This window comes from Cyprinodon variegatus, unplaced genomic scaffold (assembly GCF_000732505.1).
Source record: "Cyprinodon variegatus isolate N-32 unplaced genomic scaffold, C_variegatus-1.0 Scaffold15, whole genome shotgun sequence".
Taxonomy (NCBI): Eukaryota; Metazoa; Chordata; class Actinopteri; order Cyprinodontiformes; family Cyprinodontidae; genus Cyprinodon; species Cyprinodon variegatus.
Window position 1 is genome coordinate 2,076,216 of NW_015150468.1, and position 26,206 is coordinate 2,102,421.

The 26,206-nt window shown below is 37.4% G+C and overlaps 1 protein-coding gene across 6 annotated transcripts in view; it reads right to left on the bottom strand.

Moving 5' to 3' along the window:
• Positions 1-420: 420 nt before the first annotated feature.
• The window catches only part of LOC107090562 (LIM domain only protein 7-like), a 31,869-nt gene continuing 6,083 nt past the window's right edge, over positions 421-26,206 (bottom strand). Inside the window, exons 5-31 of one of the 6 annotated variants that reach the window (XM_015384026.1) lie at positions 25,809-25,915; positions 25,398-25,428; positions 24,117-24,230; positions 23,852-24,017; positions 23,141-23,291; positions 17,274-17,327; positions 16,345-16,504; positions 15,879-16,027; positions 15,602-15,755; positions 14,836-15,462; positions 12,264-12,524; positions 10,355-10,469; positions 8,734-8,895; positions 8,450-8,625; positions 8,295-8,358; positions 6,410-6,436; positions 5,793-5,818; positions 5,507-5,614; positions 5,351-5,434; positions 3,889-4,076; positions 3,693-3,737; positions 3,047-3,099; positions 2,810-2,984; positions 2,544-2,732; positions 2,329-2,437; positions 1,639-1,741; positions 421-1,409 (exon numbers count right to left, since the gene is read on the bottom strand). In XM_015384026.1, the coding sequence (XP_015239512.1) occupies positions 1,390-1,409; positions 1,639-1,741; positions 2,329-2,437; positions 2,544-2,732; positions 2,810-2,984; positions 3,047-3,099; positions 3,693-3,737; positions 3,889-4,076; positions 5,351-5,434; positions 5,507-5,614; positions 5,793-5,818; positions 6,410-6,436; positions 8,295-8,358; positions 8,450-8,625; positions 8,734-8,895; positions 10,355-10,469; positions 12,264-12,524; positions 14,836-15,462; positions 15,602-15,755; positions 15,879-16,027; positions 16,345-16,504; positions 17,274-17,327; positions 23,141-23,291; positions 23,852-24,017; positions 24,117-24,230; positions 25,398-25,428; positions 25,809-25,915 (3,618 nt within the window). In that variant the 3' untranslated portion in view covers positions 421-1,389. Of the gene's footprint in view, positions 1,410-1,638; positions 1,742-2,328; positions 2,438-2,543; positions 2,733-2,809; positions 2,985-3,046; positions 3,100-3,692; positions 3,738-3,888; positions 4,077-5,350; positions 5,435-5,506; positions 5,615-5,792; positions 5,819-6,409; positions 6,437-8,160; positions 8,221-8,294; positions 8,359-8,449; positions 8,626-8,733; positions 8,896-10,354; positions 10,470-12,263; positions 12,525-14,835; positions 15,463-15,601; positions 15,756-15,878; positions 16,028-16,344; positions 16,505-17,273; positions 17,328-23,140; positions 23,292-23,851; positions 24,018-24,116; positions 24,231-25,397; positions 25,429-25,808; positions 25,916-26,206 lie in introns of all 6 variants that reach the window. The other 5 variants (XM_015384017.1, XM_015384041.1, XM_015384049.1 and 2 more) reach the window with 5 other exon arrangements.

Genomic DNA, 26,206 nt, shown 5'->3' on the forward strand with positions numbered 1-26,206 from the left:
TGACTGGTAAAAGTGGAGTTATTAAATTCCTGCAACTGGGCTGCCTTTTATCCCAGCTTTTTCAGTCTTTAACACTCAGTTATTTTAAACTACAAAACACACATACATATGCCGGTTCGGGGGTAAGCTATGGTTTGGGGCTTTGTTCAGGGACAAACATGTAGTGGGCGAAGCTAGAATCGAAGAAATGCCTCTCCACTGGTGAAAGACTACTCCCCTCCTGCTCTACAAAGGTCATATCTAAAGCTAAAACTGTTTTCTTTTGCACTGGAGATTTTTTTTCAATTACCCAGTAGAGTTAATATGCAGTACATAACGTAAATATGTAATTTGCAAATAGAAATGGATAAACAAAAAAAAACTAAAATCCTTTAATACAAGAATTTAGCCAAGTAAGTTTATTAGTCTACATTTATCTGTGGTAGTTACCAGTTCAGTAAGATCCTTATTCAAAAACATTAAAGCAATGAAGCAGAAACCATTTGTCAGTTCTGAGAAATGTTTAAGTAATACACAGTGTTGCTGCATATGCAACAAAGTGGAAGAAGGAAAAAAAAAGAAAAAGAAAAACAGACACGTCTTCCCTCAGCCAGGGCAAGAAGACTTCCTTTGCCATTCAAATAATTGCACATTTCCTTATTTTGGTCTCGCTTCTTCTGCCGACTTTTCACTTTTTGGTGACACGAGGCAAAGCCCACCGAACACAGATCTACTGAAAGCATGAATCCTTCTGGAAATTCCATAGAGGAAACCACTTTTAAAGTCTACAAGGTCTTCACTAGTAGCATGAAATCATTTGGTTATATTCAAAAGAAACTCCCATTTTTATCAACAGTATGAGATAGTTTCATTCCAAGACCAACGCTGCCATCATGTGGTTATAAAACATTATGGAAAACCCAGGTAGTTTGTGTAGTGTACTTTTATTGACAAATGTTATAATTAAGACAACAATGATCCTCTGAGAAACATACACACTGTATCAATGAGTTACCCCACGGTGCACTCTGACTTTTAAGTGAACAGGAAGTGCTTTAGTACATTGTTTAAATGTTCAACATTTTATGCATCTTGATAAACATCTGATATATTTAAACCCCACACACAGCAAATAGATTCTGATTAACAAGCAAATTACATCACAGAAAAAAATTTGATTTTTAAATGTATATATTAAATCTAGTTTTTGCAATTAAATTAGCAGAAACACAGTTCAGCTATACACCATTATCAGATAAAATCAGCCAACAGTTGTGTATTCCAAGACCTAAGATAGCACATATCAGTTTATTGTACAAATAATCATGAAAAAAGAAAGAAAAACAATGTATATCAGGTATGACACCATTTTCCACACCCTAATCTTGTATCTGCAGCACAGCGTGTTGGTCACATGCGGAGGGCAGAGTCTAAAATGGAACACAGTAAAATCAGATTTAATTTAAAAAAAACGAAAACAGTAATTTCTCCAAAAAAGATCAAGTGTCTTTATTTCCTTCCCAACAGGAGAAATAAATAAAAAAGGCTGCATGTTTATTGACTTGGATACTGTTTATCCTCTATTAGACAAAGAGGTTATTTGTTTCCTGCATTTGGGGTAAATCAGTCAGGGTCAGTCTTGCAAAGGCCAATACTTACACTTGAGTTGGAAATAGCAGTAATCACAGTAGGGCCTCCTGTTATGGATGCGAACCTGGACTCCAGTCTCTGTTCCTCCGAGGTGTCGATTGCAGCCCACACACTAAGAGCAGGATGGAGAAGTGAGAAAGGGATCAGGGCCAATTTTAGATCCCAGCTGATCTGAAATGTCTCAACATTGCTTCAAACTGTCCACCACCTTAGCACAAAGCAGATGTCTGTTTCCGTGTGAACATGAGATGCATGGCTGTGTGCAAGTTACTCTCAGTAACAAAAAGGAAAGTCATTTTACATCTACTGGTTAATGAACAATTTGTCCATGCCTGTGACATTTACAATTAACGTCTAAAAGCGAAGCATGACAGAGTACTGTCATCACCCATTGGCCAATTACACAAGTTAAAATAGAACCTGGAACAGAAAGAGCACTTATCACTACTTCTGAGAGAGCAGACACCACTGCAGAGGCTTTAAAGACTTAAACACAAACCATTATGCAGGCGAAGCAAGAATAATGAACACTACAAATTGAAAGTTCTGATTTCATTGGACAGAGTCAAAAAGGAGAAACATCCCAATAGAAGGACCCCCCCACCCGACAAAAAAAAATTAAAAGCAGGCAGCCTGGTCCGATTATTTGAAGCGACAAGAGTTTTGTGACCACACCCTAACCAGGCCTTAACCTCTCACCTGGAAACAGGTCAGGTGGAAACAGAGACTAAGGGTCTTTATGATCATCGCAGCCCCACTACCCAGGACACGCTCACACACACAGCAAGTCCTCCTGCCACTGACCATCCTGGGGCGCCACATGTTAACAGTGTAAGGCCACCATATGGGAAAAGAAGGAGAAAAACACTTGCACACCAAAGGTAGGGAAAATTTAAACAACACGAGTTGTTTACCTGGGTTGATGAGAGGACTCCATGTTCACATGTCTCTGGAAAGACAACGAGCCAGTGCTGTAGCGTGAGGAGGCAGTCCTAGTCTGAGCACTGTAACCTCCAGCAGCTGAACTGGGGCGAGGGTAAGTAAATGTTGCAGCACAGTCTGGGGATTGATGGAAAATATCCAGGTTGTCCAGAGACTCATATCTGTGGAGAGATGGCCACAAAACGATCTAAAAGACAGCCAGGACGCAAAGTGAGTTAAAAACCTAGTTTATTATTACCTCTTCATGGCGGTGCCAACATCATCATCTTTATGAAATCCACCGTTGCGTTGGCGTATCCAGCTGTTGTCGGTCAGAAGCTGAGTCCTCTTCTTCATCTCCTCCAAAATCTGCTGTCTCTCCCTCTCAGCTTTTGACATGGTTAACCCTCTTCTTTTCCTTGGATCACCTAAACCTAACATTTTAGAGGTTAGCCCATTGCAACAAAAAGAGAAGGATGGAGTAGGGTCAACTAACCTCTTGATTGTCTGCAGGGTCCAGATAAAACCGGAGTCGACATGGACATTGCCCTGTTAGAAAGATTTAAAGAATATGACATTTCTAGCTCCACATTATTGCTAGAAGTTTGTTGATGGCTCTATTAGGGCTGTACCATATGGTGGACAAAATTATTTATATTGACTGATATTGATATCTTAATACATTTTTCAAATGATTTAAAATAGGGACAAAGGATAAAAAGGCTGAACTTAAACTAAAGCCCTAACCCTGTTTGGACATAACCTTTAAAAACCCAGCCAACCATGCATCGTTTAGCTAATTAGTTAATCCTTTCCTCTGCCTATACCTCCCATATTATAGAGTTAAGGATCAGAATTTAGTGGAATTATTAAACATTTTGGAAACATTTTCTGTTTATAAGGTAACAATTGCAATAAATATTGCACAGCCCTAAGCTTTACTTTTTACAGATTATTCTAAAACTTGTCACCCTAAAAGAAACTAATTTCCGGTGCAGTTAAAAGGAGAAAAACAAAATGCATCAAAAGTCAATAACATTATATCAAGACTAATTTCTACAGGGAAATATGCTGTGTTTGTAAGCAAGGGGATGAAGGCAGAGTGCAATAATAAGTGGAAACTGAGCTGAGCTTGTTCAGACCTGTGAGCATGGGACAGCTGAGCGAAACCACTGGAACCCTCAGCCCTGATGTTCAGCAATAGGAGCAAAAAGGCCCAGCCAAAGCACAAGATGACCCAGCAGTAATGAAATGGGGAAAGAAAAACATTGGAGATCATGCAATGTCTGTCATTTCATACGTTTGCTTTCAAGAACACTTAAAGAAAAGCTTGTTTACCAGTCTTTCTCAGTAATCCTGTTACTCTGCACTCTGTGGGCAATACTGGGATGCATCAGTCCAGCTTCTTTCTGATATTCTCCATCAAGATTCACTTTCTCTTCTTTTTTTCCCTTTGTCAGTCCGTTTGCATAAAGCTGGGAACTGGCAAACAGCTCAGGACCACTGCCCATCTCAACAGCATTCTCCTATAAATTACAATTGTGTTTGGATGTAGCATTTGTGTTGGTAGGGAATAAAACAAAAGCCAAATAACCCATTAACTGACAAGAACAGTAACTAACTAAGCCAACCACTGCTTTGACCTGTTGGGGGAAGAAATTTATATTATGTATACAAAAAAAAGTATATCTCATGCACCTTTTCCTTCCTTTGGCACCTTCTTCTTTGACTATTTGAGCTGATGTAACGAGTACATTACAGAGATAAAAAAAACACCAATTTTTTTCTATCAAAAAACAAATATTAACAGAGCAATGCCACATATCACTTAAAATGAAGCAAAACAAACACTTTTTAAACAAGCTTGAATAATTAGCATTTCCTGGTTAGAAAAAATAAAAGATTCTAACAGGGGAGACTGTGGAAGCTAACCAGCAAATCACTCGTTAACTTTAAACTGGAAAACCAATTTATTCTGTCCATATTCATCTTCTTGATTTTTGCTTTTGTAATAATTGAAATTTATTGATCTCACATTGGAGAAATTGACCTCTGCATTTAACCCATCCCCTTCAGGAGCAGTGGGCTGATATTGTGCGGCACCTGGGGAACAGTGTGGGGTTAAGGGTCATGCTCAGAGACCCAGAGCGGCAGTCTGTGGGAGTGGGGCTCAAGCTCAGAACCTCAGGATTCCAAGCTCTATGCTCTAACCACTAGGCCTCCACTCCCCTTATTGAGTTCATATGTTTTTATTTGCCTTAAATAAAGTTCATTGCATGTGAAACTAATGAAAATTAATCAACAAGCATCACAAATGAGTTTAATATGCATGTTTACTTTTACAACTACAGGTAACTACTTCTATCTTAAAAACATGCATCCAAAAACAAAAAGATTTTAAATGGCTTAATTTGAAAGTTCTCTAGTTTTAGTTGAGAGCAAAACCGTTTAAGGACTGAACTTGATCATGTTAAAAATATCTACTACTGGCACTTTTAACATTGATGGTCAATTCTTTCATATCTAAGCATCAAAATGAAAATTGCTTATTGGTCAAGATAATCTTTAAGAACTAGATTGTATTTTAAAAGCTACCGTAGTGGTTGCTTTTCTGTTTTTTGGCATTTTTTTAGATGGCCGACAAGCTGTGAAAACTTATACCAGTACCATTAGATAACATTAACTATTTGGCTGTGTGTACACAAACCCTCCTGACCAAAAAGCAAGTGAAGGTATGATGCCAGTATATTCAGATTTAGGAATATACTAAAATCATAAACTGAGCGTTTAAGAAATTTACCCTCAGCGTCTCGCTTTCCATTGCATCCTGTTGTGCCCTTTGCCACTCTGCCTCCAACTTCTCTTGATCTCGCTGGTACTGCTCCTAAAGGAATAAAAAAAAATTGTAGTTTTTCCTATAATAAACAGTATATTATGATTGAATTAAAGCATTTGCCTGCAGAAGGCGCTCTTGCTCTTCCTGCCACTTCTCCTGCCGCCTACGATCCTCCTCACAGTCCCAAGCCCAGCTGGATGAGGATGGGTTGAGGGAAGGCACCTGAATCTGGAAGTGCAAAAACAGGTTGTAATTTTCAAATCACATGGATGTTCGTCTGAAATAAACATAGCTCAGGTACAGCAATGGAATAATTATATATATATATATATATATATATATATATATATATATATATATATATATATAAAAAAATATAAATAAATAAATAAATTATTTAACTTACATCAGATATTGCTGATTCCGAGCCTCCTGTGTGAAAGTATCATAGAGGATATGACATTACTTTATATAAAAAAAGTGCAGCCTTATATTCAGTAGATTTGACACCAGAGTCTGGGGATATATTAGAATGCTAAATATATATTTTACACCACATACACCATCTTTGTTTCCTCCCTTAGGCTGTACCTAAGGTTCTGTTTTCAAAATGAAAACAGAACATCTTGGTTTGTGTTACAGTGACTTCTGGAGGCCAAAACACAAACATATACTCCAATATGAATACAAGATTTTTTTCTATGCTCATTTTTATCAGAATAAATGTGTAAAAGCAACTTGTTGCAAGTTAACTGGACCCAGATTATAAATGAAATGCTGCTTTTACATCAGCACACTGATATTTCCCCAGCCTGAAGACAGCACAATGAAAAACACTCAGATGGAAACTGTTCAAGCACAGAACAAAAACTACAAAAAGAAAAGGCATTCATCTGTCATTCTGACAAATTCTAAACCATTTGGTTTTCCTTGCTGCTGCTCAACAAATGGTGGATTTCCAGATTTTAGCATCTAGCAAGCTGCTCAAAACAAACATGAACTCAACACAAAGCAAGCATTTACCACACAAGTAAACCCATGAGCTGATTCCTGCACAGCATGAGGAGAGAAACAATTGTAGGAGAGAAGTCACGTAAAGCAACAACCACAGCTTGATACATGGTGTGGCTGTCAAGTCTCCTGTTTCGACCGTATTTTATCCTCCTTTACTGTCGCTCTTCCGTATAGGCAGAGTCCCATAAATTTCCCAGATTATTGTGTTATAGAATATTATACATCAAGATAAAAAAGGTAGTAATAGTGCTGCTAGCACTGCATGAAAAATCTGATCACTTAATTTTGGTTTGCAATGGGTTGACAAGTATAAATTTCATGGGCACATCTAAAAATATAAGAGATACTTGACTTTGACTGGGGGAGTCGGATGGTTTACAGCAGATATTGTAAAATTTTCAAATCCAAAAATTGACAGTTACAACATTGGGAAAATCGGCCATATATTCATGGTCCGATTCTGGCCAGATAAATTCACAAAGAACCTCAAATTTTAAAATAAAGCTGTCAATTACAAAACGCTCACTACAGCATCTGTAAGTTGCAAACCATTGCATAATTAGATTAAATGTAAAAGGACAGGATCAGTGGTATCAGTCCTGTGATTGTGTGGCGTGATTAAGCACTTTGCAAAGGCTAGCACAATTTTGCTCAAACCTGCAGGAACCTTTTAATCTTGATACTCTGTATTATGAAAGGTCTATACAAAACTCAACTTTGACTAATCTCAAACGCCCCCTCAGGTTTTTAAATGATTATATGGTCAGAATTCTGCTAAAAGTGCACACGCATAACACCGATATGAGCAGTTTTATTTAATATGCATGCATATAAACTATTCTTCTCACACATTTCTAACATTGTAGTCATGCAGATTTAATATAATCTGCCCCAATATAACACCAGCATAATTGCATGCTTTCTTTTAATGCACCTTTGATTCTCTCATACTCTTATGGGGATCTGTCTGTGCGCTCGTGTCGACCTTTATCACTTTGAGGGTGGAGCCCAACAGAGAGAATAAGCTGCCGGTGATTTGCCACTTTTGTGGAAATCTCACACAGATGGTACCGTTTTCCTCCTAGCTGCGGCTAACTATGTCAACAACTGCATCGTTAGGCTTATCAGTGTTCTCTTCAAGAATAAAATTCTTACAGTAGCTGCAAACTGACTTGCATTTACATTTCTAAACAAGAGTGAAGCCTTACTTTTCTTAATACAGTATAAAAGTGAGGATAAGGTTAGTTTATGTTATCTGAAGTTCAAATTAGACTATCCTTTTATAGAATATTGCTACCGCTGCCAGAACAGAATGATTGTGTTAAACTAAGTTGCTTAAGGATGACTTGAATTTATCAATACTTTTACTTTTTAACTTTGCTAGCAATACTAGCCACAACTAGGCAGATAACTGTACTGTCTTAAGAAGCAGTCAAGCAGTCAAATCACAGGCAGTTTAATTCCTCTGGTTGGTTCCAAACTTAAAGTCACAAATTGATACAGGTTCCACGAGCAAGTCAGAGAGAATATACAACATAAAAAGGTGCGTGGAGAGCAGTTTATGTGTACACTTTAAATGAAACTGCTCGTATGAATATTATTATGCCCTTTTGGAAGAATTCTGACTTCCTAAATGAATTCAGTCAAAGTAGCCATTTAAGTAAACAAAAAGCAATTAAGGAAATGTGTATTTATTTTGACTAAATCTAGCAAAGCATAGCAAAAGCCTTCCAAGCTGTACAAACAAGAACTAATTTTACCTTTCTGTGTGAAAAACTCTTTCCTCCTTTTTTGATTTTCTCTAGTTATACTAACATTTTCTACATGGAAAGAAAGACTGAATTATAAAGGAGAATGAGTCTGCATTCGAAATGATTTATGTAGAAATAGCTACCTTTACATCTAGCCTTGGTTGTGTTAACAGAGAAGGGCCCACCGATGACTTTTTCTTGCGTTACCTAGGAGGATGAAGGAACAATCACAGCAAGTGGAAAAAATGGCAAAGTTTAAAGGCTAAATTGTGAGATGAGATTGTCAGAATAGACCTACATTGTCTGTCTGCCCATTAAGTTGAGATTCTTGTGTGTCTGCCATTTCTGCAGAGGCTGCACTGTTGGCATGGTGATCGGAGCGGCCTATTAAAATGGGTGCCGTAGAAGTCAGATTAAGGGTCAACATGCTGTGTCCTGGCTGGTTGTCATTACTTCCTTTATTCGTGCTCCAATCTGGAAAAATAAAAAATAAAAAATGTGTTTTAACAATTTCTGAATCAAAAAATTGGGACAACTTCTGTAGTAATCATCATCACCACCATTGCTGTCACTTTTTATTACCCTTGATGCCATGACGCCGAATGTCCATTGTTAAACTGCCAGAATCCAGGGAGGATGCCATTTTATCCTTCCACTGACTGTAGGTCATATGTGCAACAGCAACTCCATCAACTGCCACAATCTCATCATCCACACAGAGCTGGCAGTGCTCTGCTGGACTGCCTGTAGGATGAATATAAGGAAGAGGAGCAAAAAAAAAAAGTCAGATATCAGTTTAAAGAACATTTTGACTATAGTTGAAATGAAGCCACAGCAGCTCACTTCTCAAAGTTAACAAGTAGGCGAGTAACCAAGCTATTGGGCAACATATACAGCAAGTGGTACCTGTGTAGCATCTTATTTTTCATGGTTGAGTTTTTAAATACACATTAGATACACATTTGGAAGTTTTAATGCTGTTATGTGCTTTAGGCATACAAGTATTTTTTTTTATCTTTCTTTCTAGATTGTTTAGTATGGACTTTAGTTGAATTATTTTTTTGTTTAGTATACTTTGGAGTTTACCTACTTCCTTTTTGTAATTAATTTGGCCTCGTTAATTAGTTTTTGTAGGACCGCTTATTGATAGGTTGGGTTTGGAAATGTTTGGGATGGACTCTACTGCTCTTCTTCTCGCTCCTCCATCACCACCACCGAGGATGCGTCCTGAAAAGGTGGGCCCGTCTCTATTAGCTGTAGGCCGCAGCTGACATCCCCGGCTTGCCATTCGGCATTTTTGCTAGACTTTGTTTTTGTTGTGATTTTGGTTTGGTGGTATCGGTTCTCCTGTTTGATTCTTTTTTTGCAGTAGATAATTTTTTGCTATAATCTGGTACTAGTAAGGGCTTTGGACTGCCCTGTATAGGGTTGGCCCCCAGTTGTACCATTTTGTTCTTTTTGATCCGCTGTTCTGGTCCGACTTTCTGTTAATACTTTTTTTTTTTTTTTTGAGGGGGGGGGGATATTTAATTCTCTTTTTTTTCCTCTACACAACATCCAAAGCAGCTGAACCGAAAGAAAAGTTCACAAGAGTTTTAAAATAAAATATATTTTTCTGACCCTCAGTTTTGCCTACTGTATGTGTCCTCAAATATGTTGTGCCCTTGTCGGAACTAACATATTTATAGAGGCTCGTCTAATAAAAATGTATCTTTAGCAAATAGTTGTGTCCTGAGGTTGGCATTTACCACATAAGTTAGAACAAAGTTTTAGGATGATAAATATCAAATTAAAATAGTCTAGGCTTAATGCCAATTGACAACAAATAATGTATTGTTTTAGAATATGGCTGGGGGATTAATCAATAAAATAATTTTTTATCAAATAAAATTGGAAAATATTGATTTTTCCTCACCAGTGCACATTTTGAATCTCCATAACATTAGTTATTAGATGTTTAATTATACACAGAGCTGAAGTAAATATAAAATCACTAGCTACACAAAATTAGCCATATATTTTCATTTCAGACCGTTTTAAAACCATGTTTCACAACTAGATGTTCTTTAAAATAAGATTGCCTTCTTGGTTGGGGGTGGCGAATTAATATTTGTGACAAGTAAAAAAATAAAAATAAAAAATTCACCCTGCCCTATTCTAGAAACAATAATTAAGCAAGTGAGGATACATTTTAAAGTCTTACCTGGTTGAATGCTTTTTATTCTCACCCCTGTGCAGTCCCAGTGAGTTTGGAAGCCAAAGTCTGGGACGCTGTTTGGTTTCAGAGTCAGGCTCACTCTCATGTCACTGTGATCAACCTAAAAACACATGCTCACGTAGGTAAAGGTGACACCTGTAACCTGAGGTCCTGTGCTTTCAGGTAGAAATAAGAAACCTCTTACACTAGTGCAGTAATGGATACCCTGAACAGTCTTTTTCCCCCCATACATTTCTTCAATGATTCTTGACCACTAGATCAATTTGGTTATGATTAATTTGCTTTGTCACGAAATGTTTGCTACCCAATATCTAATCTGCATCTTATTAGGAATTAAATTATACAAAAAAAATAAGCCTTTTAGAACAAAGTCTGCAAACCAATGATGTAGCTTAAAAGAAATCTATGATTATAACAAACCCAACAACCCAATTAGTGGTCATTTGTAACACTTTATTTTAACAACAGTGTTGCACAAGCAAAAACTGTTAAGGGATATTACCTTAATTCAAGTGACCAGCTGCGGTAGCAAGTCAGTAACAAACCGATTAAGTTATTCTTTCCCTTCCTACATAAGGCTAAAACAATGTATGCAGTATAGGGATGAATGGAGGAACGTAATAATAATGATGATGTGTATTTGTTTTTAAAACTCAAACAAAATTATTATGGGTACATAGAATAAATAAAATGCATCCCTAAATGTAAAAAAAAGCTAAATATACAAGAAAGTAGGTGAATATACAAACGTCATTTGAACACAATTGAAATTTCTGCCTCCAGTTGCAGTATTCTTGGTGCATAATGACTTTCTAAGTTATTAGGCTTCTCCATTAGTGTTATGGGCCTACAGTAGGGAAAATAAGACACTTTACCGTCTAAAGATGCTAAAATGTGTTTATTAAAAAGAATAGAAATAAGATGCCTCGAGATTCAAAGTTAGTGGACATAATTATCCACTTAGGTACCATTAAACCACAACAGTTAAGGAGGCATAGCAAGGATTAAAAGAACTGCTGTCAAGCTTTTAACAGTGTTGTATAGCATTTCTCTGGCAAAGACATCGTTTAGAGTGGCACCAGCTGGCCAAATTTTAAATGACATTAAAGAACATTACCTCCACCTTTAGGCTTTAAAGATTTGAATGCTTTTTGATTTGTTGAAGTTAGATGACAGGTGATTGTTTAAGATCTGAAAAGATTAAATTTCATTCCAAATAATTGACCCTATTTATTTCAATATACAGCAGTAAATTTTTCAGGGTCCCACTAACTGAAAACCATTACCACTACCTTCCCATGTACGTAATGACAATATGCACATTGACATCAGTTATTTTATAGGACTGTCAATTAAAATGAAGCCCTGCAATCAATAATGAAGCACATTTTAAATTATGAATGAAAATAACTAACAATTTACATTTGCAAAGGATATAAAGGGAAACTGTTCTGTTAAGGTGCTTCACTTACATATAGTGTACCAATTTAAAATCAGCATTTATATCTTCATGATGTAAAACCTACCATCTGAAAGGTTGCAGTCAATTTCAATCTTTTGGTAGGACTGTTTTTAATACATTATCTTTTTAGCCATTAAAATATTTGAGTAAGATGCCTTAATGCTTAATAAAATATTTTGCACCAATTTCACTTGTAAGCATTTAATTTCAGTGCACGTCTCTTCAAACAGTGAACAAACAAGTACTTTACAGCGGATTATGCAATTAAGCGGAAGCATTAAAAGATCAGCTTAATTTGTCTCAGCAGGTGGAAGCTATTCTTGTTGTAAATAGATGAATAGGATCTTGACAATTATCATAGAAAACATTTTCAGTGCACAGTGCAGAGTCAGACTGAAATACATTTCACTTTTACCTAAAACAAAAACATACCTTTAAGACTGTACTTGCATTAGATGCAAGAACAGAGCTTTTGTTGTTGGAAGATGATTTTGTATAAGTCTGAGGGAAGGTTTGATCATTCACTTCCTTTCGCTGTCCTGCGGCATTCTGCCTCACCTGGTTAGCCTTCTTCTGCCTAACCGAGGCCTGATACTGACCCCGCAGATGCGCTGCTGCAGTCTGCCTTTTCAGAGCTGGTTTGGTTGAGGAATGGGAATCCCCAGTGTTTACAATTAAACTCAGACTGTCAACCTAAGGATAACAAACATGATCACACACCGAAACAAGCACATTTATAGAAAGCATACACATTAGGTTTAAAAATGTAAAAAAAAAAAAAAAAAAAAAAAGGAATTAAAAAATATTTTTTTTTTGATTTTCCACCTAACAAAAAGTGACAGCTCAGGTTCTACTTTTCCTAATTCATTAGGACAATGAATACCACACAAAATATACTATAAGATAATATATAGCAGAAATAGTCACAAAAATCTTGGTAGCATAAGTCTCTTAGCATTAAGACAAACTTTTTTTTGGGTGCCATTTATTGGATTGGATGACTACATTTCTAAAGTACCCCAACCATGTCAATTTATTACACTGCTGAAATAAATAGGCCTGGATTAGGAGTCACAGACTTAAAGTGGAAAAACACACTACAGGCTGATCTATCTTTGATGTAATGTCCCTAAACAGGTCAGTTGTAGGCTCTGTATTGTTTGTTCCCTCTATGTGCCTGTATGACCTTCCTACAATGGCAGGACATGCTCCTGATGACCTAATCAGCAGCAGATTGTGTCCTGAGGGATGTCCCCACCAGACCTGGACTAAAGAATCCGCCAACTCCCAGACAGTCTGTGGTGCAATGTGACATTGGTGGATGGATCAATACATGAGGTCCTAGATGTGCTAAATCATACTGAGGTCTGGGGAACAGGTGGGCCAGTCCATAGCTTCAAGGTCTTCATCTTGCAGGAACTGGTGACAAACTCCATCAATATTTATTAGGAGGAACCAAGAGCCAACCGCACCAGCATATGGTCTCACTATGGGTCTGTGAACCTCATCTTGGTAACTAATGGCAGTTATGCTACCTCTGACTAGGTGCACTGAAGCATGTACAACTCTCTAAGAAATCCCCACACCATTACTGACCAACTGCCAAACTGAAGGATGTTTTAGGCTGCATATTGCTCTCCATTGTGTCTTCAGTACCGCACAGTGTTGGACTGTGAGAACAACCCTCAGCTATGAATGCGATGCCCTCATACCATCCTCATGGAGTCAATTTCTGTTTGTGCAGACACATGAACATTTTTGACCATCTAGATGTCATTTTGCAGAGCTCCGGCAGACCTCCTCCTGTTCCTCCTTGGACAAAGGTAGAGGTAGCAGGCCTGCTGCTGGGTCGTTGCCCTCCTACGGCGTCCTCCACGTCTACTGGTGTTCTGGCTTGTCTCCTGGTGGCACCTCTAGCCTCTGGACAATATGCTGACAGACACAGCAAACCTTCCTACCACAGCTCGCCTTTATATGCCATCCTGGATGAGCTACACTACCTGAGCCACTTGTGTGGGTTGTCCCTCTCGTGATACCACAAATGTGAGAGCACCACCTACATTCAAAAGGGACCAAAACATCAGCCAGAAAGCATAGGTAGTGACAGGTGGTCTGTGGTCCCCACCTGCAGAACAAGTCCTTTATTCAGTGCATCTTGCCAACTGCCAATTTCCACCAATTGTCCATTCCGTTTGTAGAACAGCATGCGAAATTGATTGTCAATCAATGTTGTCAATCAGTGTTGCTCCCTAAGTGGACAGTTTGATTTCAGAGGTTTGATTTAATTTAAGTTATATCGTGTTGTTTACATGTTCCCTTTATTTTTTTGAGCAGTGTATTCTATTCATGCAGTAACCAGCAGCATCAATATTAGGCTAAACAATCGAGCACCAATAGTGTAGCAACGTGTACTGGTCAGCAGCTTTTCCTTAAACGTTTGTGGAACAACGTCAGATTCTTCAGCTAATAGACGGCAGCCAGTGTTATTGCATTTCTTACTTAACAGCTCATCCAAGGGGATCCAGCAAGTGTTTTTGTCAGGACAGCACGCAGGTTATTCCATCCACTTAACTAGGAATTTCTGGGAATATATATGGTAAATCCTGCTCTATGGGGGCTAAGCCGTATCATCCATAGGAGCAGAGATGTGGAGTTTCCTACTAGTTGAAGAATGTCATCCTGTCGAAAAAACATTTTGCAGTGACAGCAAGCCAAATGTTCTAGTCTGAAGTTTTCATCCCAAACCATTATACTGCATCTACCAAATGCTGTTTTGCATTTTCAGATTAATTATATATTTTTTTCATGTGGACAACTCGCCCATTCAAGTCTACTGCTAAACTCAGAAATGCAATCTCTTTACAACTATGGACCTTTTCAGGGTAATTAAAGCCATCTTACCAATTGTAAAATAATGTCAAGGAAAGTAAAGAATTTAATATAATATACACACACTTAATTTAGCACAGAGACACTTTTTTTTAATCGTAGAGTGTGAACTCACATTGTGTTGTTTTGGTAGTGTGGATATTCCGGATGGCTTTGCCTCGAAGGGTCTGGCTGTGATCGGAGTGGAGAGACGAGTGGAACCCTCAGACCGACGGTACCCACGAGGAAGACTGGCAGAGCTGGACCATGTTGCATTTCTGGACAAATACTTGGAAAGCCTTGCAGACTCCTGTCTACAGACCCTTCCATCTTCAGCTGAATTTGGATATGATTTTGGAATTCCATCAGATTTCTCGATCAAATCATCAGTAACATCAACTCCTGAATGACTAACTACATTTGGAGAAAAAGTTTTCCCTTTCAGATCAGTGCTGAAGGAATGCATGTATGAAGCAGAATTGCAGGTTGTAGCGGATTCTTCAGAGTCAAACAGTTCAGGCTGTATGATGTTAAAAGAAGAGGAGATCTGGTTTGGCAAACATCTTTGTGGTTGCACCTGTCCAGAACTGGAATGAAAGGTAGACTGGCTGCCTAGGGCTTTCACTTGGGTCTGAGAGGTGAAAGCTTGGTGTAGAGAAGGTGTAGTAACTCCAGCTCTTCCATCTGAAGCTAAGGAGGCAAGGGCAGGCTCCCCTCCGATGATGGACCCACCAGATTTAGAACTGGCTCCCTGGTGACACTCCTGTACAGACATGGAGAAACAGTTTTTGAAAGACTGTCCCTTAAATCTGGTGATGTTAAAAATACTTAGAATAGTTGTAGAATAAACCTTTGTTGAGATAAAAGTTAAGCTAGAACTATTTACAGGTAAGTAACCTTACCTGTGGATAGCTTTGGGGTCTGAAAGGGGTGTCAGTGGCATAGCTGCTGGTGGAAATTGCTTCTGTATGTGGCCTGAGAGCAAAACTCAGAGGTTTGGATGGAGAAACGGAATAAGGACGTGGTAAGGAGCTGTGCCGCCATGGTGACTGATCTCTAAATAAAGGACAAAGAAAATAAAATCATCAATAGTGTCGATTTGCCTTCCAAGTTGCATATTTCCTTTCTAGTTTTCCTTTTATACATAAGGTTTTCTATCTTAATGTACCATTCACATACCTCTTTATAGGCCCTCCTGGTGCTTCATTACCCTCATAATTTCTCACAGCCCCATTGGTCATCTCTTTAAAGATATGCTCCCTTTCAAATGACCTCCTGTACAGTTCAGACTTGGTGCTCCTGCGTCGATTCTTCCACCTCGTCAAATCCTAAAGCAGAATCTAAAGTCAACACCTTATTTGATTCTCACTGCAATCAACTACTATTTGCAATATGACTAGTATTTGTGAAACCTCAGGGGTATTCTATATGGCATCTCCTTGGGAAGACTAAATTTAAGTTTATCTCTTAAGAGGTACACAGGACTTTGTAAAACAGATATTCAAATGGTTTTACTTCTAACTAACCTTTTAAAAATTCAACAGTTTTGTTCATCCAGGGTGATAAAAGGCAAAATTAGACTTTGTAATACATGAAACTGCAAATACAGACCATATAATGAGACACTTTGTCAAAATGGACTTACATCCTGCCACTGAACTTCACTGTCCCTGGCAGCAGCACTACAGTTTCTTTCAATTTCTTGATTCCAGTCCCTGGTGTCTTGGCCTTTATCAGAAATGGCATTTCCATTTGAAACTTTACGCACGGGGTACACCATAGGGATGTCACTGAGGGATTTGCTCCTAGTTCAGAGAGACAAAAAGAGAGAGAATGTTGAAATATTGATGAATGAAAACAATATTGGTTGCTGTGCTGCCCAGGAAAAGCAAATGCACACCTGAGACAAAGTTAAAGTATTTCAGAGAGATGTTCATATAAGGTTTCCTAGTCGGTCTTTCATTTCTGTGCCACTGCATCATATTAACATGTTTACAAGTGAATAAAAAGTGATCAACATGATGCAGAAGAGCAAGAATGATATATTTTTCTTACATGAGAATAAGTGCCAGCATAATCAGCATATTTGATAGCAGCACTTAATGACAACAGATCACAGCTATGCCAGCTGTAAAAACATGCTGAGCATACGAACATGATAAATGGGTAGCAGAGTGCAGGAAGGGAGAAGCATTGCAATCAGCTACTGAGCACTTAACAGATGTCTTCTGCAAATCATAACAGCTATAACTTGTACAGTAACAAGTTATAGCATGGCTGTAAGCAATAGAGTAAGGCAGATGTGAAAACGAAATAAGCTACAGTAGCGTTTACCAGGTGGTGTAATAAGACAGTGGCACAAGTTAATTTTAGGAAGACAGACCGATTACAAAAACAATGCTGAAGTGGCATAGATCCTGCCGTCTGGAAAATGAACGGGGATGCAACCCTGGAACTCCATTTTGAGAAGCAAGGAACATTTAACAGATGGGAGAAAAAAAAAACACCAACATGAAGCAGCAACGACAACAAAAAACTAAACATTTGCTTGAATAACAGCGCTTTTTGACTCACCAAATCCAGCCAGGGTTGACCTGAACTGGTGTCTCAGACTGAATCTGACATGCTCTACAGGACCAGAAAAAAAAAATGTGAATAATTTGTACCCATCTGAGATAGCCATTTCTTAAAAGAAAACCTAAAATAAGAGATCTGGAAGAAGAAGTTGTATACACTACAACAAAAATTTAGAAGCCAAATATGATGGAGAAATGAACCGGTTTAACATCAAGCAGACATGAATTAGTCTGACAGTTTGTTAGCCCACTGAAAATTTATTTCCACAGCTATATAAGACCACAGCAAACTGCAGAGAGTGCTGACATAAAGCTGTTAGGTTTAACATGTTTCTATTATGGCTGCACAGATGAGGCAATGCATGATTCATGTTTAGCAGTTACTAACAAATGAGTCTTGTCATCAACATGCTGGTAAAACATCCTTACATCAGTGCCATAAATGGAGAGAGCAAATGTTCCATAACATACCACAGCACAAAACGGTCAAATCTTAGTTTTACAAACGGGGGGGAACAAAAAACACACACACCATCGGAATATACGTCATAAGAATGCAAAAATAATAAGCATGGGAAAGATGAAGCCAGATGTTCAATCTAGTGTTAAATCACAAATGTGGGTGTCAATTAGTGTCAAATCTCGGGTTTGCAAAAGGTTTCTTCAACGGCGTTAGGATGCATTCCTGAAGTGGCAGATACATCTTGCACCATATGAGGTGGCAGACTCCTGGAAGTGTTCTCCAACTCTTCAGCAAAATGCAAAGTTTTCTGGCTACAATCAAAGACACAAAATATGTTGCATGAAATTATTCTAAAAACAATTTGTTGTTGATAAAAAACATATTTATAAAAACAGAGCAGAGTCTGCTTTGGGTTATGTTCACATTCCATAACTAGCTGATTATATGTAGTAGGCAAACTACAGCTTATTTTTAGTGGCATAGCTTCTCATGCAATTTTAAGTACATCTTTTTTGCCAGAGGGTTATTACATGGAAAATGCTTGAAGACTTAATACTTGACAATTACAAATTAATTTATAAAGGCAATAATTTCCTATTTGTTAAAACAATTTTCATATAAGCTTGTAGTGTAATTTAAAAGTAATGAACCTTTCCACATTTTGTCACAACACAGTATTCAATTGGGATTTAATGAGAAAGACCAACACAAAATAATCAAAAATTGTAACCTGGATTGAAATTTTGAAGTTTAATGACTTTTTAGACTTGTTTTTTAGACTTGTTTACAGCCAAAAGAATGTATAAGTAGAATACAACCAAATGCCTTCTTCTTTTCAGATAATGTTCACTCAACGAGACCATGAACATTATCAAAAGGGAATAAACATCTTTAACAGTGCACATGTAAGAACTACTTTAACATCTTTTATCAAGTAAATTAGTTACGTTTTAGAATTATGCTGTAGTTTAGGTGATTGGCTAAAACAAGCAGACCTTTCACTTAAATAATTTTAAAAGAACAATGAAAACATATTTGCTAAATGTCCTGAATTGTATATTAGTCAAGGGACTCCACACAGATGGTGGCAAGCGACATTGCAGTTACAGCTGCACAGTGGCATGCTGACAGGCACGAGGCAGCTGCACACAGACGCCATGTCGTATACGGTCATGACTACTTTTGTCATGTAGCTTGAGGATCAGAATTGTAACAAATGTTAAATTGAACAAACAAATCATGAATGAACAGATGACCACATACTTTTGTGGAAAGCTGCAACACCACTAGTCTCAAAACTTGTGTAGCTTCAATCTTAGTTTATTACAAGATCTGACCAGCTTTTGGTCATTGCTGAAGATAAGCATCCATATAGCATGATGCTGCCACCACCATGTTTAAAAGGCATGGTATGTTTTTGTTTTAGGCTGATGTGCAGAATTTTATACTGACTCACACCCACTTAACAAGATTGCATACCTTCTTCCTATTCAAGACAGGCCAGATTTGTTAAGTGCACCACTGATACATCTCAGATTCTCCTACTGTACCTGCGCACCTCCTACAGACTTACAAGGCGCCTTCCTGGTTCTATCACTCTCCATGTGAAGCTGGTGAGTGTAGGGAGCCCACCACTTAAACTGACCTTTGTAAGTTTGTAGACGTCGTATACCATTTCCATCACCATAAGCGCCATGATGTTTATCCAGTGTTGCTGCTGTCTGAACCAGGCTTTGTAGGGATATCTCCTGTCTAACCGCAGATGTAACATCCGCCTGTTAGTCTGTCAACCCCCCTTTAATTGTTTTGACAAATTAATTTTAACATGTTTTTATACAAGTTTGTATTAAATATTGACACCTAGAGGTTCAAATTCAAGGAACACACTAAACATACAGTAGGAAATACAGTTTTCAGATGCATAGATCTGAAGCTGGAAGTCAAAGGAAACCCGGCCGCGTGTTATTACTGCCACTTGTTGGACTGACATTGTTGTGCAGTTTTTCCTAAGGCTGAATCTCAAGTGACGGGAACACCACAACGACCAATTCCCTGTGATTCCTATAACCAGTGTAAAAACAAATCTGGAACTTTAAATCCAGTTGCTTTAATGGAAAAATTGGCTAAATTATTAACAGACCAGCAGTTGATGAGATGTTCTAAGCATCTAATCACTTTATACACCAAATTTGGTTTAACATGTCCAACTACTTTTTCTCTGGACCATGTGCTTTTGGTTCATTTAGGTTTAATAGCAAATCTCCAAGCTTCACAGAGAACTGCTCTTTTCATAAAGATACTTAGTTACATGCAGATATACTGCATTAACTAATAAGCGGACTAATCAAAATAGATGCATCAGATTTGACTTAAGTATACAAGTTTAAAAGGGATATAAAAGCATATGTTGAGCCCTTTAATTTAAATTGAACATCTTCGCACAATTAAGTAGACCTTGGTGCTGCTCTGTTATATAATATCCCAATGGAATACACTGGATGTGTTGCTTTAGCAAGAAAATCTGAAAAGGATCAGGGGCTAAGCACACTTTCCAAGCACCTACTGTACGCAACACTGAAGTGTTGCTAAAGCTTAGCCTTGTATTAATTTAGTAGGATAAAGACAGACCTTAGGCCAAGCATTTTACGATACCAGGGCCGTTTCTGGGAGCCAAGGTAGATCCTGTGGACATGAATCTCTTCTTCAGGGGTCCAGTATCGAGGCAAAAAGCGATCATAATTGCGATTGAAGGAGGTCTGATGTAAAGTCTGCTTCAGTCTTCGTAAATAAAAATCATCTTGGACAGGGTCTGCCTCACTAAAATTATCTTCCGAGTCATCCTCGTTTTGGGCTTCAGGTGAAAGTTCTTTAATTTCTTCTCTGCTCCAAGCGGGAAACCCAGTGAAGAGTGGTTGATGGGACAAAACTGTATCAACAACACTGCAGTAAAAAAAATAAAATACCCAAGACTGATCACTGCCTAGATCCTTTTTCAATTCACTGCTTATGTTAGAAGCTATGTTTAGCAAGCAAAAGTAAATTAGAGATGTAAAAGTTAATGAGATTATGTGTAAAAATAGTGCAATTAGACAACTGTAAAAGCATTACTGGAGACTGGTGGTGTCACACCCTGATCATGCAATCCATTTAATACTCCTGGAAAGGTTCCCTGAATATTGCAATGATCTTTCACTGTGAGTCAGTCAGGACTCGGCCACACAATCAGGAAGACTGCCGACTTGACAGAAGTCTGACAGACAGTCTGGCTGCGTTTCTGTGACAAATGCACCCAAAACTGTGTGGATATTCTGCCAATTTTGAAAATAAAATTTATAATTGCATTATTTCCATTAAATGAAAAAAAAAAAATTGCACAGTCTCCCCCTTCCCCCCACACAACAACTCCCAAAAACAACATACCAGCAGTGTATGTATCATGAGATGCATCCCTATTTCAGCCAAAAGCTCTAGTTGTGATCATGCCAATCATCACAAACCAAATGTGTAAAAAAAAAAAAAAAAAAAAAAAAAGGTCAATTTCCTCATAAAAATCAAATATGCTGTGCCATCATCTTCCAAATACATCTTTTTACAAGGCAGGAAGGTCTCAGGCAGATCAAGTGACTCACATAAGACAAAAGTGTTTCCATTGCAGGTTTGCAAAATATAAGAATTTGGATACAACTGAAAAACCACCTCAAAGTGTAAAAACCTTTTATTGAAAAACTTGTTTTTCAATAATTGACAAGATTGACAGTTTTTTTTTTTTTTTTTTTTTTTTTTACACTACACTGATCTGCTGATCACTGAATAATTTGATTTAAAACGTATTTAGACCATTGACCATAAGTACAGATCTCAGATCAATGTCTCTGCTGCCAATTCTCACATAAATACTTGTTCTCAAGATTAAGAATCTATTCTTTTCAGTCAGATCCTTTCTAAAATTGAATTTTCTGGTATTTTTTTAGCCATTAGGACTGTGTAGTTATGGAACAATACAACTATAACTGGCATTCAAATGCAAAATAGTTAATAGTGTCTGTAAGGACAATAGAAAATGCATCTTAAAAAAAAAAAAAAAGTAAACATCAGAAATGGATGAGAATTGTAAAATATTAACACTTTCCTCACAGAGCCCATGTGCAACGACCATATAAGTTTTTGCTTTGCAGCCAAGTTCAGCCTCGTTTAAACTTCATTGTGGCACAGATGCTTTGACATTTAGAGGGAACAAACAAAAAACAGCTTGGGTTAAGGTTAAGTTTTAGCCAGCATTTTGTAATAAACCACATAATGAACACCAGCTCCATCTGTTATATTGCTACTAAATCTAAAATGTTTAATACATTTGAGACTGCTTTCAAGAAGCAGGAAAAGCTAGAACAAATAAGCTTGATTTCGGAAACCCCCATTCCATAAGATCCCTGATTAATCCACAATATAAAAAACAAACAACAACTATCAATTATCCAAAAATAACAGTACCGAATCCTTAAAAAGAAAAAAAAAAAAAGAAAGAAAAGGGCCAAGGAATTCTGCTACTTTGTAAATGTAACAAAAAGGATAAGAAAAAATAAAAAATTTAACTGATGTGTCAGTTTCTTTCCTACACTTTCAATGGCGCAAACAAAATCCAAACTTCTCTGGTTCAGTTAAACACCACCATTATCCCATGCTTCCTCTATGAAAAACCCAATCAGATATTAACATTGATACGATATTAGCCAGATATTGGCCAATATCCAAAATCTAATATATGCATGCTGATAGAAAGACTGCTTCCATTTTAAGTTTCTGTAACCCATTGGTTAATAATACATGGGTCAGTGGCTCTCATACCTATTTTTCTCCGTTTTAGTAATACCACTTGTTCAAAACCTAACCTTCTACATAATTAGTCAAAGCAAATATGATTAATGTCAATGTCAGTATTTGTATATGTCAGTTGTCTAGAGCTGCAATGTCAGTATCGTATCTCTGATAGAAAATTGTATTGGGACAGTCCTAGCTGCATCACCATTATATAGACAAACACTATTTGGACAACCCCCCTCCGAGTACAGTCAACTTGAAAATAAATAAGCATGAGTTGTTAGCAAAGGACATGCATGCTAGAAAACAAGAAATAAGCCAATTTTAATGCAGTTATATCAGGCATCCATAGAAATTGAATGATACAAAATACCAAACAAATTTCCAAGGAATTCTGAAAAGACCAAATGTCTGCATACACAGTTTGTTTAAATACGCACTAAAAAAAAATAAAAAAATGCACCACTGACAGTGCAGAGGAATGTAAATAACTGCAGCTGTTCTCAGGTGCAAGGTCAGCTGGAGATAAGCAAGTTTGTAGTAGTGTGTGAACTTTCTGTTAAAAGCAGCAAACACATTGATGTTACCTTGGAAGTTGGCTCGTATGATCCGCTGCCTTTTCCGACCGTCCCTGTTTTCTACCAAGCGGTGGTTGGACATGTCCTTTGCTCTGCTGGGCTGAGACCTTCGTACTGTCCATCTTGTACACCTGCTCTGCTTCTGCGTCACTTTCAAAACCTGGGGGGTATTTTATAAACAGTAAAGTTTTAAAAACAGAAAGTACAGTTAAGAAAACAAGTGAAAATGTATTTTTTTTAAAGTGAAACAAAACAGGCTCCCAACCAAGAAGAAGAGAGAAAACTTTGCATGAGGACTGTGTTCAGACAGCCTCTGGGGTGCATCCATAAAGGCATTATACTGCTTCCCATTACACAAACATTTATCACCAGAGTGTGGAACTTGTCACAATGAAACACTGACGTGCATCCAGCCAGAGGCAGCCATATGCACATATTTTTCCAATACCAAATTAAACAAACAGCAACTGGGTTATGAAATGACTGAACACTTGTGGATACTTCTTTAATCAAATTAAAAATGTTGGCAGTATACTAGTACATTCAACAAAAATAAAATTAACATAGTTTGAATCAAAAAGAACATCAATAGCTACAAAAAGACCATAGTCCTGCTTAAAGTCTCTAGAAATACATTCTTACAGCTCGCAATATATATTTTAGTGGTTAGAGTTATACAGCAGTTTATTGACAAGGACATTTAATAGCACAAATATGTACCTTCTTCATGTAGACAGACAGCTTTGGGGTCCACACAGTCAAAGCCAACTAAAGAGTTTCCTCTATTATAAGTCTGTCTTGTTTGCAGACTTTCCTCTCCCTCAGAGTGCAAGCACTCCTTGTAACTCCCATCTTTTACAAATGCATTAGTGCCCTCTTCAAGAGCCTGGTTTTAAAAGGAAAGGTTAATATGGATCAGTAACAAAAACAGGACTGAAAATGAAAAAATAAAATAAAAAACACCATGGTTGAACAGCCAGCTTACCTTGGACAAGGCCAAACCTAAAAGCCCCTCAAAAGCCTTGAAATTAAGCTGAGGACCACTGTAGAGTGTGTCAAGTTGAGCCTTGCGACCCAGCCAATAGATTGTAATAAGAACCTAAAATTGCAAACATTTGAAAATAAAGTACACATGCCAAATGAGATATTTTCATCTGCTAAATAGTTTGCCAATTCAGACAAAAAAAAAAGCAAAAAGCAAAACACAGCTTAGTACAAATAGACATTTCTCTGTCAACAATTCAAGGGTTTAACAAAAAAAAAAAAAGGTTAANAAAGCAAAACACAGCTTAGTACAAATAGACATTTCTCTGTCAACAATTCAAGGGTTTAACAAAAAAAAAAAAAAAAAGGTTAAAACCGTTTAACTTAATCTGATAAACATTTTAATAGCCTCTATACAATTGTCATGTTGTTTAAGAAAAATTTGGCTATTATAATTTTTTGATGCTATCTGAAGCTGTATGCAAAACGACAACATTCATGACAGGCATTGGGCCTGGGCTATCACTGATCTATATAGATAATGAAATGAAATAACCATGTATGGATATTTTTTGTTTGGTTGTAATACAGCAGGTCTGTATTTGAAAATCTTTAGAATATCCATTTTACAACATGACTCTATAATGCTAATTTCAAAGGAACAAAAAAGGACATATATAAACTATGCAAGATAAAATTTGACTTTCCGGATAACTATTCCCAGTACTTTAGTTGAGGGGGGATGGCATCCCCTTCTTAAATTACCATCTCCCCATCCGTCCCGTGTGGCATTTTATCACTGAATGTGTAATGGCAATGATATTGCACTTTCAATATTTGGCAGGCTGTGCGTTTACAAGTAGCCGGACCAAATTACGGTGGCCCAGAGGCACATGTGATTTCATTTTCAACCTCAATGATGCAACCAGCGGAGCAGGCGGCCAATCGGCAAAGACAACGCAATTTGAGGGACTTCATTTTTAAGAAGGCAAAAACTAACGTCAGGCAAATCAAGAGTCAGAAGACATTACCTTTTATAGCTTACCATTGTGTCACCAAATATGTAGAAGTCCTAATCTCTGGACATAGCGATAGCATGCAAAACTAGGTAAACTAGTTTGAAAAGCAAACATTTTTCTGTCTTTAAAGTTGTCATGAAACACAAGAATTAGTCTAGAGTGTAGAAGCACTGCTGAACTACTGACTATCCAGTTCATCAGGATCATAACATGCAAAAGGCCTATATACATTGAGATTAAGAATACAGAGAGCATACACTTACATTCTTGAGTCTCCTCTGGCTTTCATCACGCCTGGAAAAAAACAAAATACTTATTTTCATCCTGTACCATGACTCTTCCAAGATGCTTAAAGATGCTTTGCAGTCAGAAAAACAAAAGCTGCCTGCAAGGTATCAATACTTCTCATTTGCAACTAGTGCTAAACAGCAACTTATCAGGTTTAAAAGATAACAGGGTATCAACTTATACGAATTAAATTATATGGACATGGCTGAAGTCCTATTGATGCAAATTAGTGGTCCTGTTCCCTTATGAGCAAACTGGTTGTAAAACATCCATTACAGAAAGTTCTGGGTGTTGCCATAGACATATCTAGACTATATAATTACATTAATGTCGGACAAAGGAGAGGGCATTACTTCCAAAGGACATTGATGTTTTTAAAACTTCACCTGAGTGTCACCCGAGTGGACAGATCCTGAAGATCACCAGGATGAAACAACTGCGACTCGTTTAATCCGAGCTTTCCACAGGCTTTAAGGAAAACTGTCACATTATCCTGAAGACATAAAAAAAAAATATATATAGTTTTAAAACAAGAAGTCTATGAAATACAATTGTTTATTCCAATCGATTTTGCAAATCAATTTATCTGTCGACTTTTTTTTTCAATTAGTAATCGGATAGCACAAGGTTCCTCAAATAGGATTTTTTTTATTTGTTTTCATCTTAAATGCAAATTTTTTTTACATACATTTTTTGTATAATTACTGCTCTTAGTGGCAGACAGAAAAATTAAAATATATTTATATATATTTTTAGATGTGCAAGATAAATATTTTATCTTTAA